Source organism: Thermobia domestica, chromosome 5 (genome assembly GCF_964235325.1).
Source record: "Thermobia domestica chromosome 5, izTheDome1.hap1.1, whole genome shotgun sequence".
NCBI lineage: Eukaryota > Metazoa > Arthropoda > Insecta > Zygentoma > Lepismatidae > Thermobia > Thermobia domestica.
In genome coordinates this window covers 28,185,186-28,202,264 of record NC_137458.1, presented here as the reverse complement: position 1 = coordinate 28,202,264, position 17,079 = coordinate 28,185,186, and the positions used below count along the sequence as shown (strand labels likewise).

The following is a 17,079-nucleotide window of genomic DNA, read 5'->3' as shown; positions in this document are numbered from 1 at the left end:
TGAGATGACAATAAAGGATGGATCTTAGGGAAAGGAATAGCAATCCTGATTGGATTGCTATTTTTCAATTTTAGAACTGTTGCAACTAAAGAGCAAGATGTTTTCACAGTGATTCGACTTTCATGTAAGTGACTTCACCTGTTGAGAAACGACACAGCATACATTCAACTTAACAAAATAGATAGATCCACATTATTATTATTATTAAAAAAAAAAAATAAATAAATAAATAATAGTATTAAAAATGCATCAATTACTTTCTTCAAATAAATATCTGATTGAATTGCACTGGCTCAGGATCGGATCCAGTGGCAAATTTTCGTTTCTGCAGTAATTAACCTACGTACGTTGGTTGGAATTTAGCACCACAGTAATAAGGCTATACATGAGACGTGGACCTACAGTTTTAGTTGGAATCCAAATTATTGTAAAGCGTTCACATCTCCACGTTCTCCCACCGAGAGCTGAAACCGGATCCCGTGCACCAGAGGCACGTTTACCAGCCATTAGACAAGCAGGTAGGGTACTAACCTGTAATCCTTAGGACATAAAGTAGGTTAGTTTCATAAACGAATGTAATTACATTTCTGAGGCTCCATCACCGCGAAATTAAAATACCGCTAATTTTACAGTAATTATGTGATATCTTCAAATAGATAAAAGGTAAACGAAAAGTGGAAAAAGAGCTCGTTAGACAATATTATTTTACATGAAATACCGTTATCACGACTCACTTATCTGCTTTCGATTTCCAGCCATTTACAAATCGGCATTTATTTTCGCGTTCCTAAATGACTGCAAACGGAAAGCTTCTAGGTGGATTAGACCTCTTAAAAGCAACAATTGAAATATTGGACTGTTTATTTTAATATCCTAATAAGATAGAAAAACTAAATTACCTGTCTGGCTACCTAATTAAACTTACCACAATGTTTTGTTTCACAGGTGAATTAATCGGCAGCTGAAGAATACACTGATATAAACTGGTGCCATTAACGATTTTCTCTTCTATCCTCCAGTTTGGAGTAAGACGTGTGAATGTGTCACTAGGAAGTTTAGCACAGTATCTGAAAATGAAAGGAAAAAATCACTTATAAACAAGAAAATGACGTATTCTCAGCCAGGGTTGATATGTTTAAAACAAAATGTTTAAAACAAGTGTTTAAAACATGTTTAAAACGAGGGCTGTTGTTTTATTCAGTTTGTTTTAAACGTTTTAAACAAATTGTTTTAAACGTTTTTTTTTTTTTCGATGCCGGTTGGACATGTTTAAAACAACTAAAATATCAGATTGAAGCTAATTTAATTTTCTAACAAACAACCCATCCTCCGCAGGATTTGTGCACGGAGTAAATTACAAGCAGAGTTATATTCTTATTATAACAGCAATTACTCAACGAAATTCTGCACATCAGTGTGCGTATAACTAAACCAACAGAAATTCAAGTGAAGTATTTGAACATTTCTTAATTTCCAAGAATAACGGAGGTTAAACACACTATACATTATTCTATTCTAAGATCCAAATTCATAAATTCAAAAATTGGGTATTTTTTTGAACACTATCATTTCCATAATAATGACAGTTCTCACGTCATAAGCTAGAAGAAATGCTCTGACAAATACAATACAACTCATAGAAAAGAGCAGTGCCTAGCCTACAAGGAGCAAATGACATTTTAACTAAACAGTTTTCAAGATACATCTCTATCTGCAACATGGGTAGCTAATAATGATTAGTGTCTACGGCATAATAACACAATTAACTCTAGACACCCGCCAGGGATTTTAACAAAATGGTAGACTCTCACGTTCGGGGCTCTGGTGACCCCCCCTAATTATCACAGAGTCATGAGTTATACACAATTGGAAAGCTTATAGACCACAAATTCCAACGAGGTAACATTCGTGAAATTCCCACCGTATTCGTAGGAAAAGAACAGACATAAAAAATCATTAAAAATATGAAAATATTGACTTTGCGGGGCCCTGACAACCCTTGCGGCCACCCTACGCTGACAAAATGGTGCTAATGTGTAGGCCACATACTTGTGACAATAATATAAGAAATGGTAGCCATTGCTGCCATTGCGTAATGAATTCGTTTTATGTAGAAAATATATATAAAAAAAAATGCGCAGAAAAACATTCATTGAATTAGACATTCTCTCCCCTCCCCCACTATAGTACCATGTCCATATGCAAATCATTTTTGCTGCACACACCATGTATACGAACAAGAATTATGCTTCTAGACCACTTCAGTGAAATATATCTTGTGTTATATGGGACCGTCCCGAAAATAAATGTAAATTAACCAAATTTGACCCCCTCTTCCTCTATAAACAACAAGTACACATACAGGTTACTATAATGTAGGAGACTACTTCATTGCTTCCTAAGACTGAGCCATTGAGGTTTAAAGCCCTGACACAGCAGTTGCGTCAATGGGAGTTTAAAGATTAAGAATGCAGAGGACCAGTAGAACGTAACACAAAGAAACTAAACTACATATTCTGTGAACGGAGATAGGGAAAATCCCGATTTCTTTCTCCGGAATTGAACATTTGGGCGGATAGAGATAAGGGAAGTTCCCGAAATTTGATCTAGCGGTTGAATATAGATGGCAAGCAGTACCTAAGAGTGTAAAAATGTAATATATATGCCTATTTAGATTATTGTTTTAAACAAAATAAACATTTTAAACATGTTTTTTTTGTTTAAACGTTAAAAACGTTTTAAACAAAAAAAAACGTTTTAAACATTAAAAAAACGTTTTTTTTTTTTAAACATGTTTTTGTTCTCAGCATGAAAAACTACAATGACGTTATTTTCTCTTTCTCTCGCTCTCTAAAGTATAAAAATTCCTTGCAACATTTCGGGAAAATGCTTAAAAATTAGAGCTTAAGCATAGACAAGACATAAATGGCAATGTCATATCTCATACAACATATGCCGACATGAAGTATAGCTTTCTACATGTTGTCTATTTACATGTACAAAATTACTGCACTTGTATATAGGTGCTACATATGTAATTCACATCTACATATTCTACAATGATTCTGAAAATTTTAAAATTTTATTTGAAATATAGACGGCAAGTCTACAGGAGCAGGTTGGGTTCCCTAATTCCCCTTTACAGTTGAGTTTTATCTAGTAAGAAAAATACCAGAGAAGTCTATTGCAATGCAACAAACAATTAGCTTACGCAGCCTGAACTTTATATTGTTCTTGATTTCCCAAGGGTCCCAAATGTGACCCGTAGTGCAGATATGTGGTTGGGATCCTGTGCTAAACTGTAAATATATCATTTAACCTCCGTGCCGAAAAAATAAGGTTGGAGGACAGAACTGATGACATCCAAATATGCAACACACCAGTCACACTCTCCTGAATGAAAACCGGAAGTGACCAGAATGTGTAGCATACTGCATCCATACCAGAATCCCTTGCAGGTCCTGTACAGTGAGTGCAAACAGACACAGGGTTTTCCCGCTCGCATGTATGACTACCTTACACTTGCCTTCCATTGCAGTCTCTAGGGGTAGTTGTGTAAACGGAATGCGAGAACGTAGGCCTGCCTCGAACAACAGTTCGTGCGCTCACACATAGAGCCATAATGGCTCTGCTTACACTCGCGGGCTCCGTTTTCTCAGTTATGGTGGCCAGAACAATCCTTGTATTCAGGAGCTAGCCGGTGCATCGCGGGTACATCTGTGAGGAACGTTATGTCTTCCATCATGTACACTAACGATGGACCAGTGGCATGCCATGGCTCACTAGTGTGGAGCAACCACTTGGCATCTTGCAGCTCCACTCTACGGGCATGCTCAAAGTCACTTAACTGTACATTAGGCGTTCACTGGTATCGTCTTGACAGTGCACAGACTGTAATACACATAAAAGCAATCGTCTGTTGTCCAAGCACCTACAAACCATAAGCAGAATGTTCTCTACAAATACTCGATCAGCCTGCCCTCTATGATTTCCGATATACTGGAACTTACAAAGCAAGTTCAGCACAATCTCTACAGACACAGTGTGCGGTGTAAACTTCGCTTGAATTGGACGATGTACATGGGGTGTTCCTCAACATATTTCCACCAGTATATTTAAGTTTTAATATGATCCTCTGTTAAACACTTGATATTCACCATTTTTTAGAGATCAAATAAAGGTAATCAAGAAAGTTCTGTCGTTTTTTGTGGAAGTCTGTTCAAATGACCGTCACACCGTGAGTTGAATGCGAATGGAGATAAGGCAAAGGTCAGTTGTTGGTGTGGAATATCCAACATACTACCTGGTTGTGCAAGTTACACCGTGAACTTGCGTAAGGACAAAGTGAACATGGGACCTCCACCGAGTGTCATAAGGGCGTGTATACTGTACGAGTTCAAACTGGGGTCAAACGCCGCTGCAGCGGGAAGGAAAATATGCCAGGCCTTTGGGGAGGGTGTTGTGACTACGCGGACAATGCAGCGCTGGCTTAACAAGTTTAAGTACGGTGACGAGACACTCGTAGACGCACCACGTGCCGAAAGACCAACACATGTAAAAATTAAAAAGTTCAGGCAGCAATTGAGGCGAACAATGACCAAAGATGTGAGGAACTGGAACTACAATTCAATGTGAGTGGAAAAACCATTCGGCAGCACGTCAATCAACTTGGGAAGCACTACAAGTTGGGTCGATGGGTCACACATTATTTGACTCCGGGCCAGAAGGCAACGCGAGCAGATACCTGTGTTTCTTTGCTGTCTCGTTTGAGTAAGGAGCCATGTCTGCACATGGTGCTGACATGTGATGAGAAGTGGGTCGTGTAAGAAGCTCCACGGGGTCATCATCATTGGTTAGCATCCCATGAACCGGTTCCAAAACAACCGAAATTAGCACTGCACCAGAAGAAGGTCGTCCTGTGCGTTTGATGAACTGCTCGCGGCATCGTGCATTGGGAACTGCTACCAGCTGGTCAGAGCATCAATGCAACTGTGTACTGTCAGCAGTTGAGCCGTGTTCAAGAAAAACTCAAAACTCTGGAGCCAGCACTTCTGAATCGCAAAGAGGTTCTCCTGTTACAGGACATCGCTAAGCCCCACGTGGCTATATTGACCCGAACACCACTCTATGCCCTGGATGGGAAATACTATTGCATCCGCCATACTTCCCGGACATTGCACCATCCGAGTATCACTTGTTCCATTCCTTGAACAATCACCTTATAGAACGCCAGTTCAAATCCCTAGTAGAGGTGCCAAATGCACTTGATATCTTCTTCACTTCGCGACCCACCAAATTCTACCGCGATGGAATCCATGGCCTTCCAGAACATTGGCAGTAGGTCGTCGATGATGATGGGGACTATTTTTGATCTTCCACGTGCATGTTAGGTGACATATCGGTGTTCGAAGGTAGTAGGTGAAAACGCGACAGAACTTTCTTGGTTACTTATATAAAAATTTTAAAAAATCAAATGAAATGAAATCTTTCAATTTGACGTCCCATGATTATGCCTGTTAGGACCTTGAATGACAGAGTCAAAATGTCCGGAAGATTAGCTTAATTGATAGTAATCTGAGTACAAATTTCCGTTACTAGCTCGGGATTCATAGCGGCAACATTGTTTGTAAGGTAAATTATCTCTCATAATCAACATAATTTGAATTTCAGTGTAAATTATTTAAAAGCAAATTCATGGAAGGCTGCCATAACACTAACACAGGCTACAAGGTTACATTGGAAGATTCGATTTTTCGGTCTAATAAAAGCGCGTAACCCCATAATTAACAATCAGATCACTTACCTATTAACTAAGGCTACTGCCGAAGCTAGAGTAACGCAAGGTGTTGAATTATCTTTGAGTGGTCTATACGGAGTGATAACATCGTTATACAGGTCGGCTTCTAACTCTTCTTCAATGGGCGGTTCTCGGTTATGGCATTTTCGGAGAAGCATCTGAAAGAGAATAAAAAACACAATTGTTTATGCACCATAAGAAATCTTTTTAAGAGATAATAACAATTACTACATAAAAGACCTTTATGAAAATACACTTAAAACTTTTGTAATTCTAACGTATCTTTGATGGGCCTTATACTCTATACCCGACTCTTTTGTACAGTCGACAGCAAAAGTGTATTCTCTTCTAAGTATTCTTATGCCATTATTCTTCTAAGTATTCTTATAACTTCGAAATCGCTTGATCAATTTTCGTACAGGGTGTTCACAAAGCTCTGTTCCATGAACTTTGAACTATTATAATTCGGGAATGAAACGTATTGTATGAATGCAAACAGTACATGAAGAAAGTGATTCCTTGGCGTATTTTTCTCAGAAAGTGAAATATGTCACGTACCGAAAGAAACACATGAAAAAGGAGAAAATGGTGTTACCTGTACGAAAAAATGTTACGTATGTTAACACTTTCGTTGCCCAAAATCATCTCCAAAATCAAAGTCATTATATATTGTTAATTATGTGACATAGGACTGTCAGCACAAATTGTCCCCGAATCACTTCAGAACTATTTATTCTCAATAAAGTACTAATAATAAACACGTTCTTGCAATGAGTAACACGTCTTAATACAACGTGAACCGCAAACACACAGGAGATAAGAACAGTACGTGTACCACCTCACTCAAACACCGATTTGTACTGCCTTAAAAAAGTTCAATTTCAGCGTTGACTCAATGAAGAGAGTGCTGATAATCAACAGTCAATACAAATATCCATATGAACTGTACTTCCTTCACATGTTAAAATTGAATTAGCTTGATTTTCGTTTCTTTCTTTTTCATTTTTTTTCATTTTTTTTTTTTTTCGTTTGCAATGTGCAAATATCTTCTACGCAACTTGTGGTGCACTTTGGTATTCATTGTTGCTAGCAGATGAGATATTCCTGGAAAAAAAAATGAAATATTTCCGTTTAACGTTCCACGATTATGTCCTTTAGGCTAAAGGAGAGAGATGTTTAACCCTTTTACGGTCTTATGGTACAATTTGTACCATACGGGCGTTTTCTGGAACTTTACGTTATAACTCTCCTATTTGAGCTTTTTAGACTTTTTTTTTAGTCTAGAGGCAATGTAGAACACGTTACTTACGGTTTCACGCCTTCCTGCGTCGAGACATAGGAGGTGATGACGTCATAACTTTAAGAAATATATTTTCTTTTGTTAGGCCTATTTTCATTATTTTTTTGCGGGCTTACTTTTGCACCTAGAAGATTGAAATTTTGCACAAACATTCAGTCCACCGAGTAGTATTTATCATATTTTTTCAGATCTCTGCGTTATCACAGGAAGGGTGCAGAGGGACAAAAAGTTTTTAAAAGGGATATTTTAACCAAAAAATTCCTTTCTTTGCGATTTTCCCGCCTCAGATACATGATGGAGACATGTGAATGATACCGTTTGAAAGGCAGTTCTATTCTGAAGAGAATGATGGACGAACTATGATTCTAGGATGAATATGGATGTCTCAGGAAATTTTTTTACCTTAGATCAGGGTCTTTTGTGGTACGATAAATATTTTCCCGCCCTTACTATTCAAGATAGAAGCTTGAAATTTGATACACACATTCAGTCTACCGAGTAGTATTTATCAGTTTTTTTTTCAGATCTCTACGTTTACATAGGGTTGTTACAGAGGGGGCCCAAAGTGTGCCAAAAAAATTCCCGGAAATTTCCCTTTCCCCTCTCTGGTATAAGGTATGGGCATGTAATTGATACCATTTGAAAGCCTGCTCTATTCTGAAGAGAATGAGGTATGAACCATGATTCGAGGATAAATAGTGACGACGCAGTAGCTGCTTGACTGAAAGTCTAAAAAATACCCCCAAAAAAACCCTAGATCTTAAAAGGGTTAAGGCAAGTGAATGATAATGGAAGAAATGTTGGAAGGAAACGGGAGCACCCGAGAAAACCCTACGATGATGTCAACCACAAACTTCCTTGGCCGAGAATCGAACCAGAGACTCTAGGCACCAGAGGTAAGCGCTCTACCACTGAGCCACTGTGCTCCAATAGATTCTCGTAAAATTAGGTTTCCACGCTGACGTCATAAAACGTTATTTAACTTCCAACCCAATTATTATAAACTCAACATATCAACTCGTTTCTATGGTTTAGAACGTGCCACATCCGAAATCAGCGAATACGTTCTCGGGCATAGGATTTTGGAAATGTTTTCGGCTAAAGAAGTATTATTTTTTTCTTCTCTACAAGTAACGTTGTTCTCTCCCTTCTTACGTATATCTTTACTTATAAGGCATATTACAGTTTCTCAGGAAAATATGCCAAAGAATTACATACCTTCTTCGTGTGAAAATTGCACGCACATGACATATTTTGAAAATTCTGACAATTGTTAGCGAAAATTCGAAGTTTAATATAACTTATTGAACGATCTATAGGAATTTGAAAGAGTAAAATTGAGTACCTTTGAGTTTATTGATAAGGCTGTTCTTCAAGCGGTTCACACTACAATGCATGTCAAAATGTTTGAAATTTCGAAGTCTGCTGCAAAATTATAACACAAAAGTGGCCTGGACGTTTCTCAGTTTTAAGTCTGTTCTTTGATTTTCATTTTTTTAGACATTCTATTTCTTTCCTTTCCTATTTAATAGAATATTTCAGTGAAAGTGCTCAATGTATTTCGGTAAGTAATTCATTTTCAATTCCCACTTCGTGATTCCTTTGTTCCAACTATATATACTGAAAGATTCCTAGTGTTTTCACACCATGATGAATGTGACCATGTGTTTTTACAACATGTGATTGAAATAAACACTCATCAGACGACAGCCTCGAAGAACGTCGTCCACCATCGCTAACGGTCGGCAAATGACGAAGATCAACAAAGGTAGCCGACATTTTAGGATATAAGAGGAGAGCACATCACAGAAGACATCAGTATCAAACCACCAACTCTCTAAGACGCTTGGTCATTGAGCTCCTTTCTACCTCTATAAGACGCTCGCTCATTGAGAGGCATCTAATTACCAAATTCTCTAAGACGCACAATCATTGAGAATTCCAACTCGAGAGTGTCTACTAAAATTCCAAAATGAAATTTCGTGACTTTTTCGTGGCCTTTTCTTTACCAAATCATAAAATTTCCTAACAGTTTCAAGAGCGAATTTGCGTGCGAATTAGGCTGAATTTTCATCCATATGATAGAAACATACTTTGTTTGCGATTTGGTAGCGTCTAAAGCCGACCACAGACATTTTTGGTGGTGAATTTTGACGTTTCAGAAAACAAAATTTTCCAATCTGTACTTACGTTTGTAGTTTAAAAAAATCGTGACTCAAAAGCTAAATTTCGTGACTTTTTCGTGACTTTCATGACCGTTTTCTGATTTCGTGACATTCGTGACTTTCGTGACCGATAGACACCCTGAACTCTTCTCTCTAAGATGCTCAGTCATTAACAGGCACCAATCCAATACGCCCTAAGACGATAGCCATTGCGTTCCCCTAAACTTCACCAATAAATCTCCAAAACATTGGAGGAAACTTGTACTATTTGTCATATATTGTATTCAAATTTATAACTTTTATAATAAAAGGTGATGGGAAAATCCAAACTCCCGTGCCGTGTTTTGCTCTACCATATGCACAAGAAAACTTTACAATACATATGTATACTGCTATATATATATATGTACGCATACAATACTTTACATTATATATACTGGTACTGGTGAAACTAAGTTGTTATGAAGCTTAAAACTTGGTCCTTTTTCCCCTTCCTTTTTAAAATATAAGAAATAAATACACGATATATATATTATTTCCTCTTAAGAAACTGTAACTAGCTAATTACCTGTTCAATCGAATGATACTTTGCCAAATCTTCAATGAATGGATCGGATTTATCTTCTTCTATCATTAGAATGTAATACGCTTCCTGCGCTCGTGCTCTCCCTTTCGATTGCACATATGATCGATATCCCTGAGGCACATCGAAACGAACCACCAAATTGCATTTCGGGACATCAATACCTTCTTCCAACACCGACGTCGCAACCAATAAATTACATTCATGCATTCGAAACCTGAAAAGGCAAACAATTATTACTTCAATTATCCCGTATTTATTCGGTAAATGAAGATTATTATTTTACGGAGACAACAGCACATGAATACATATATAACATTTTAAATTAAAACATTATGTTTCATCGAATACGTGAAGTATCGTAGGATATTGTCTTATAATCGAGATATCTTGGACTCAATTTTCATCTGTTTATTAGCAGACTTATAACTAACTAAACTAATTAACTATGGCCTATGGAACCCGGAGGTTCAGTGTCGCGTTCACAAAAGCTCTCCACTGACTTCTATCCTTAGCCAATTGGATCCAGTTTCTACATTGTATTTCTGTCGCGTTCACAAAAGCTCTCCACTGACTTCTATCCTTAGCCAATTGGATCCAGTTTCTACATTGTATTTCTATCTCTGCGAGATCCATCTTAATATTGTCCTCCCATCTGCGCCTAGGTCTTCCTAATGGTCGTTTTCCGATTGGTGTTCCAGTCAAGACTTTGAAAGCGTTTCTACTTTCTTCCATTCTAGCTACATGACCTGCCCACCTAAGCCTCCTAGACTTGATGACCCTAACAATGTTTGGTAAACCGTATAAACTATGTAGTTCCTCGTTATGAAGTTTCCGCCATTCCCTATTCCCGTTCCTCTTGTGTCCGAATATTCGTCTCAGGATCTTTGTCGGTGGCTGTTTACTGCGAAATAGTCCAACTTCAAATTAACCTGCACCATCATATCAGCAAGACTCCAAATTCCTATGTTAATCAATATAATACATTGTGTAAGGTCCTACTATCTTAATTTAAGTCAACATTTTATAAAGAAACCTATTCAGAAGTATCTATATTTATTTTACAATTCCATAAACCATTACATACACCTCTGAACATAATAAATTCCGTGAACACTAAACTCTTTATTACTTTCCTACGAAATATTACCAACATTTCATACTCTTAAGCAATTTATCTATATTTAACTAACACCACGGTCGAACACAAAAACAAATTAATAACCCCATCAATCATCACAAAGCTAATCATTATATATATGATCTATAGTTTAATCAAGCCGGCGTGTGCATAATTCGTAGTAACTTTCTATTTACCACAGACAAATGCTGGAATATTATTTTGAGTTTAAGACTTATAGTTCTCTCCCGCCTTTGTAAAGGAAAAACGGGAACGCATGAAGTAAAAATTTAAGTCTACTCTAATATAACAGAAGCTAACTCACTTCCAGGCTTTATTTAAAAAAAAAAAAAAATCTTTATTCTGTATTAATTCAGCACAACCAAGAATGTTGTAACTTATCTCTCTAAAAATCCTGCTTCTTTTTATCCGTCCACCCTTTTCTTAGTCTACCAAAGGTCTCCGTCACAAAGCCTTTACTACTAAAACTATGCACCCCTCCTCATATATTTACTATAAAAACGATGTATCTCTCATCTTACCATGTTTTCTGTTTAATTATGAGCACCATATTCATTCAAGAACGCAACGAATACATCATTTGAGACTTATTAAGACATTCATCACCGCGTTTTCTGATACTTTAAATTTCTGTTTATTAATTTCAGTACCCCAAGAATACTGATACCATCTACGAAGAAATGCAGTAGGCTGAGTTGTAGTTTCTTGTTGACAAAGGTGGCGTAACATTAAGAAAACTGTTCAAGCAAAATCAGGAGAAAATACCCTTGTATAAATTAATCATTAAATTTGGAGCACAACGATCCGCTTCTTCGAAAATAATGTTATTGGGGAATTTTCAAAATCTAAATTCCTCTTGTACTTCTCGTAATTTTTGCACGGACGAGGTATAAGGGGTGTTCCTCAATGTGTTCCCACCAGGGTATTTACGTTTTAATATAATCCTTTGCTAAACACTTTATATTCATCATTTTTTAAGGATCATTAAAAGAAAAGATGAAACGAAATGAAATCTTTCAGTTTGAAGTCTCACAATTATGCCTGTTAGGCTAAGGGAGACGATGATGAAAGTAAGTGAATGCTTATGAAGAATTAGTGGAATGAGAATGTGGGAGGAAACGAGGGTACCCTCGAGAAAACCCACGGATACGATGTTGTCCACCACAAACTTACTTGGACGGGGATCGAACGAGGAACCCCATGCACCAGAGGTAAACTCTCTTCTACTGAGCTTGATATATAAAGTTTAGTTACTTATTTAAACAAAAATTTAAAATAACCAATCCACATTATCATATTGAGGCGGGAGTTCACGTTTACCTTCAACCAGCATAACGTCTTTCTGCTGCACTGAAAACCAATCCTATTAGACTAAATGTAGGACACCTTACTGAAAACCTTATTGCATAATGATTTAAGCTGTGATCCATACTCGCTAACAGGAAACACATACCCAATGAAAGATAATATATTTTTCCAATATCTTCTCCTACCTTTTCAGTACCTCCTCTTGTTTCCTGTGCTCAATTTCAGCTTCCCGTGAATCTGTGATTGGATTGGCCGTTTTGCCTACCGTATATTGGGACATCAAATGGGAAAAGTCTGGGTCACATCTTCGTAAGTCCTAGAGTTATAAAAATTTAAATTTAAAAACACAACTGAAAATATAGAAAAACTAAGATTAAGAACCACATAAAACACAGACAAAGCTAGTACGCTTCTACAGATAACTATGCATTCTATTCATTACATGATCAGCCTCTGAAGAAGAAAGTGCTAAATGCAAGTAAAGAACTATGAACAACTTGTAAAATGAGAGCGACGGAGGAAATATGAGAAGCCCAAGAAATTACAATGAATTAACGCAGAGGAATTTTACGAATAAGCTTCTTTATAATTCATTGTATTTTCTGTAGAGACTTATAAACAATCAATTATAAGTGGGGGGAAAGGAACAGTTCCTTGCTATCGTATACAACAAAATTTAAAATTTCGTTAAGTACATGGCAAATAAAAGGGAATGTACCGGTACTAAAACTAAGTAATTTACATTAGTAATTAAATGAAATGAAATGAAATCTTTAGTTTTACGTCCCACGTTTATGCCGGTTAGGCTAAAGGAGACGATGATGAGAAATGAATGAAATGGTGGAATGAAGTGGGAGGAAACGGGAGAACCCCGAGAAAACCCACGAGAACGGTGTTTGTCCACCACAAAGTCCACACGGCGCGAGCTGGGATCGAACCAGGGACCCCAAGCACCGGAAGTGAACGCTCTACCACTGAGCCACCGCGTACATTAGTAATTAAAATCCATGTGATATATATATTTATTTTTTTCCTTCAAGATAACTGCCATGGCGATCTGGCGAAGGTTTTTTTTTTTTTTTTTTTTTTTTTTTTAGCGCTGTATACACATAAAGAAGGTTTTCATTCATTGCCATGATGCATATAATCATTCATTGTATTTACCTTGTTTCTTTTAGCTTAGATCATTACGTAGAAGAATTAATTTCACTATAGAGTACATAAAATTAAAAAAAAATCAACTTACGTTTAACAAGTGATACAGAATTTTCGCTGTAAACGCTTTCTCGACGAATATAATGCCACACAACGTATCCCCGTCTGTCTGGTCATCTGGTCCACCACCTGATCTGAGCTGTCTGTTAAAAGAGTCGGATTTGCCTCTATTGTGAAAATTCTGACGAGAACTGCCCATGTTCCTTGTCCTCGAGTACGGAAGCTGATGAGAAACTGTTAACGTGAACGACTGCAAACTTAACGATGGCTTTGCAGGCGAACAGTTGTCGACAGAATCACAATTCGAGTTTGCATCACACTCACTTGTACAAGCTTTATTATTGCAGTTGGAGTGAACTGAATTATTGTCTGCCTCTTCGCTCTGAGAGTTTACATTCACCATATCTTGACTAGAACTTGTATCACTAATCGAATTTGTGTTCGTCACACTTGTATTATCACACTGTTCTATTGTAGTATTCATTTCAGCATTTTGAATTGTAAGTCCACACACACATACCTGAGATTCGTTCTGATTATCCGAACCATCTGTTCTATCACTTGAATTATTTTCGGCATACGCACTTTCATTTTGAGCTTGAGCACAAGATTTCGCGCTTTCATTTGATGTATCGTCTTTTGATTCATCTAAAGAATCACCATTAACTAGAATTGTTTGTTCCCCATTGCAACACTCACTGGGATTATCTACTATGTTATTAATTTCCTTCGTGGACGCAACATGATCACTAATAACTATTTCTTTGGAAAAGTTAGAGTTGATTTCGTTTCGTATTTCGCACATTTCATTCGAGGAATCACAATCTCCGTTCACTAAACTAGGATTGAGCTCACCATTTTCAAGTTTTATAGTGTTTGTATGAATGCAAATTTGTTTATCGATGTCACTTTTCTGAGAACCAGCTACTTCAGGCTTATCAGCCTGCTTTGCACTTTCGGGCTTGAATTGTCTTAACACTTCTAATAAACGTAACACTTTTGGCGTAGAAAATTTCAAAATTCTATCCTTCTCTTCGTATTCTTCAAATACTTCTTCACAAAGTGCTCTGAAAAATAAAGGGAAAATAGAATATAATAGAAATACAGGAAAAATAATACATATTTTTAACTCATCTCCGTAACTTTTTACCACTGAGGATGAGGACAGCTATTTGTGAATAACCATCTCCAATATTTTCGATATTATTCGTTCTTCTGGCAACAGATAGAGAATTTTACATGTTTCTATTTCTTTTTACATACTTTATTCATTCAGAATACTTACATGTGTGTATCTTCTATCAGAACTGCACAAGAGCTGATAAACTTGAAAGAAAATTAACGTAAAGGAAACTACCAGGAGGAGGGGGGGGGGAGGTAGATAAGTTTCGGCCTAACACAGTAAATGAATTCATATTTAAAAATACTTATAGTATGTTATGTAACTAAATTTTAGAAGATGTTTTGCAATAAATAAATAAATAAATAAATAAAAATAATCGTAAGTGTATTTCAAATACTTCTCTTTTGTTCGAGGTTTGAAGTGACAATGGCGCAGCACATTGTGATTTTTACCAAACGTGAGAAGAGAGTAGTCATCAAATACCTCTTTTTAGAGAATATGAGAGCGAATGAAATATTTGATGAATTGACACGGACTGTTCTTCATATAGCACAATGAAATCGTGGGTAGCAGAGTTCAAGAGAGGCAGGAGGAGCATTGAAGATGCGAAGAGGTGTGGAAGACCCAAGGCAGTGGTGACCATGGAAACTGTGGATCGTGTGCACGACATGATTCTTGCAGACAAGCGAACTGGTCCGTCACGTATTGCAGAGATCCTAGAGATCAGTGTGGAGCGCGTGCATTACATCGTGCATGAGGAATCTGGTATGAAAAAATGGTCGGCAAAGTGGTTGCCCAAGCCCAAACTCCTCACAGCTGATCAGAAGCGGACAAGATGTGACTGTGCACAGAATGTGTTGCGCCGTTTTTCAGTGAGTGCTTCCAACATTATTAAATAAATTGCTACTGATGATGAAACCTAATTATATGTGATCCCGAGACCAAAACTCAGTCTATACAGTGCTGCTATAGGGGGTCAGCAAGGCCGACAAAAAATGTCGCAGAGAAAAATCTGCTCGGAGCTGAAAGACAGGTGAAACTGCTGGAAAAATTGTTGCATACCGTATTGAAGGAAAAGAGGCGAAGAAAACTATCCAAACGCATCGCCTTCCTGCAAGACAATGCTCCTTGCCACAAAGCGGCAATCGCAATGCACAAAGTGTGTGAACTGAGGTTCGATATCATTGACCATCCCCTTATTCTCCAGATCTGGCTCCCCTCAAACTATTATCTTTTCCTAAAACTTAAAACCTAAAACCTAAAACTAAAACCTAAAAACTTAAAAATGCTATTACTGTGTACCTGGCGTCACGTGTTCACTCTGAGGGCATAAATTTATCTAACCCCCTCGTATATAGAGGTCAATCGTTTCATCTAGTCAACTTTAAGTACAAATTAATTTTATGTGCATCTAAATATATAGCCGCTTTCAACACAGAGAAAACACTATACAGTGCGTTCCACGAATAACACTAAGGTCCACCTCCTGAAGAAACGAAGGCAGATAGAAACATGAAACCTTTTGGAACCTTCAAGGGACATAAAAGGCAACATTATGATGAGAAGGAGAATCCCCCACAAGGGGGGCTAAAGGGGGTTACTGGGGGTAACTCAAAAATTTTAAATAGCAACCCCCATCGTGTGGTACTTCGTTTGAAAGGTATCACGTGTATTGACCTGTGCTGGAAAGTGCATGTTGATTGCATGTCCGTAGCCAACATGGCTGCCATCCGTAAACTATGATCGAAAAAACATTGCAAACCTGTAAGCAGAGAGTAACATAGTATGATTTGGAACATACCTCATTAATGCAGGAGATGCTCGAAGTGTGCACCGCCCACTTCCTGGCAGTAATGTAAACGTTGGACGAACTCCTCTCGAACACGGGTAAAAGTCATTACCGGTATAGAATGACAGGCATCAAATATGCGTTGGCGCAACTCCGCAATGCTGTTCGGCTGCGTGCGGAACACTATAGTCTTCAAATAGCCCCAGAGAAAAAAGTTGGGTGGAGCAAGGTCTGGCGAACGGGCTGGCCATTCAATGGTGCCGCGACGACCAATCCATCGTCGCTGAAACTCACTATCTAAATAGTCACGTACAAGGCGGTGAAAATGGGCAGGACAGCCGTCATGCTGAAAAACGGGCGGAATCTCTCCAAATTCTTGCGGATTCTCTTCCATTGCCTCGACAATCAACGGTGCAATAAAGTCTTGCAGCAGCGCCAGGTACTTCTCATCCATTAATATTCCATCGATGAAGAGGGGCCCGATTATGTGATTACCTAAGATACCCGCCCAGACATTCAGCGACTCTGGGTGTTGAGTGTTGCCTTCACGAAATACATGAGTGTTTGTGTCACACCTATATCGGCAGTTATGCCTGTTGACCTTGCCATTCAAGTAAAACGTACTCTCATCGCTGAAACACACGTTTGTCAGCACAAT

At 37.9% G+C, this 17,079-nt stretch overlaps 1 protein-coding gene across 3 annotated transcripts in view; it reads right to left on the bottom strand.

The window, feature by feature from the left end:
- Nucleotides 1-17,079, bottom strand: part of LOC145685815 (endoribonuclease Dcr-1-like) — a 166,323-nt gene that overhangs the window by 71,548 nt on the left and 77,696 nt on the right. For all 3 annotated transcript variants that reach the window (XM_081758387.1, XM_081758386.1, XM_081758385.1), the window contains exons 9-13: nt 13,541-14,576; nt 12,480-12,610; nt 9,831-10,062; nt 5,804-5,955; nt 926-1,067 (exon numbers count right to left, since the gene is read on the bottom strand). In XM_081758387.1, the coding sequence (XP_081614513.1) occupies nt 926-1,067; nt 5,804-5,955; nt 9,831-10,062; nt 12,480-12,610; nt 13,541-14,576 (1,693 nt within the window). The remainder of the gene's footprint in view (nt 1-925; nt 1,068-5,803; nt 5,956-9,830; nt 10,063-12,479; nt 12,611-13,540; nt 14,577-17,079) is intronic.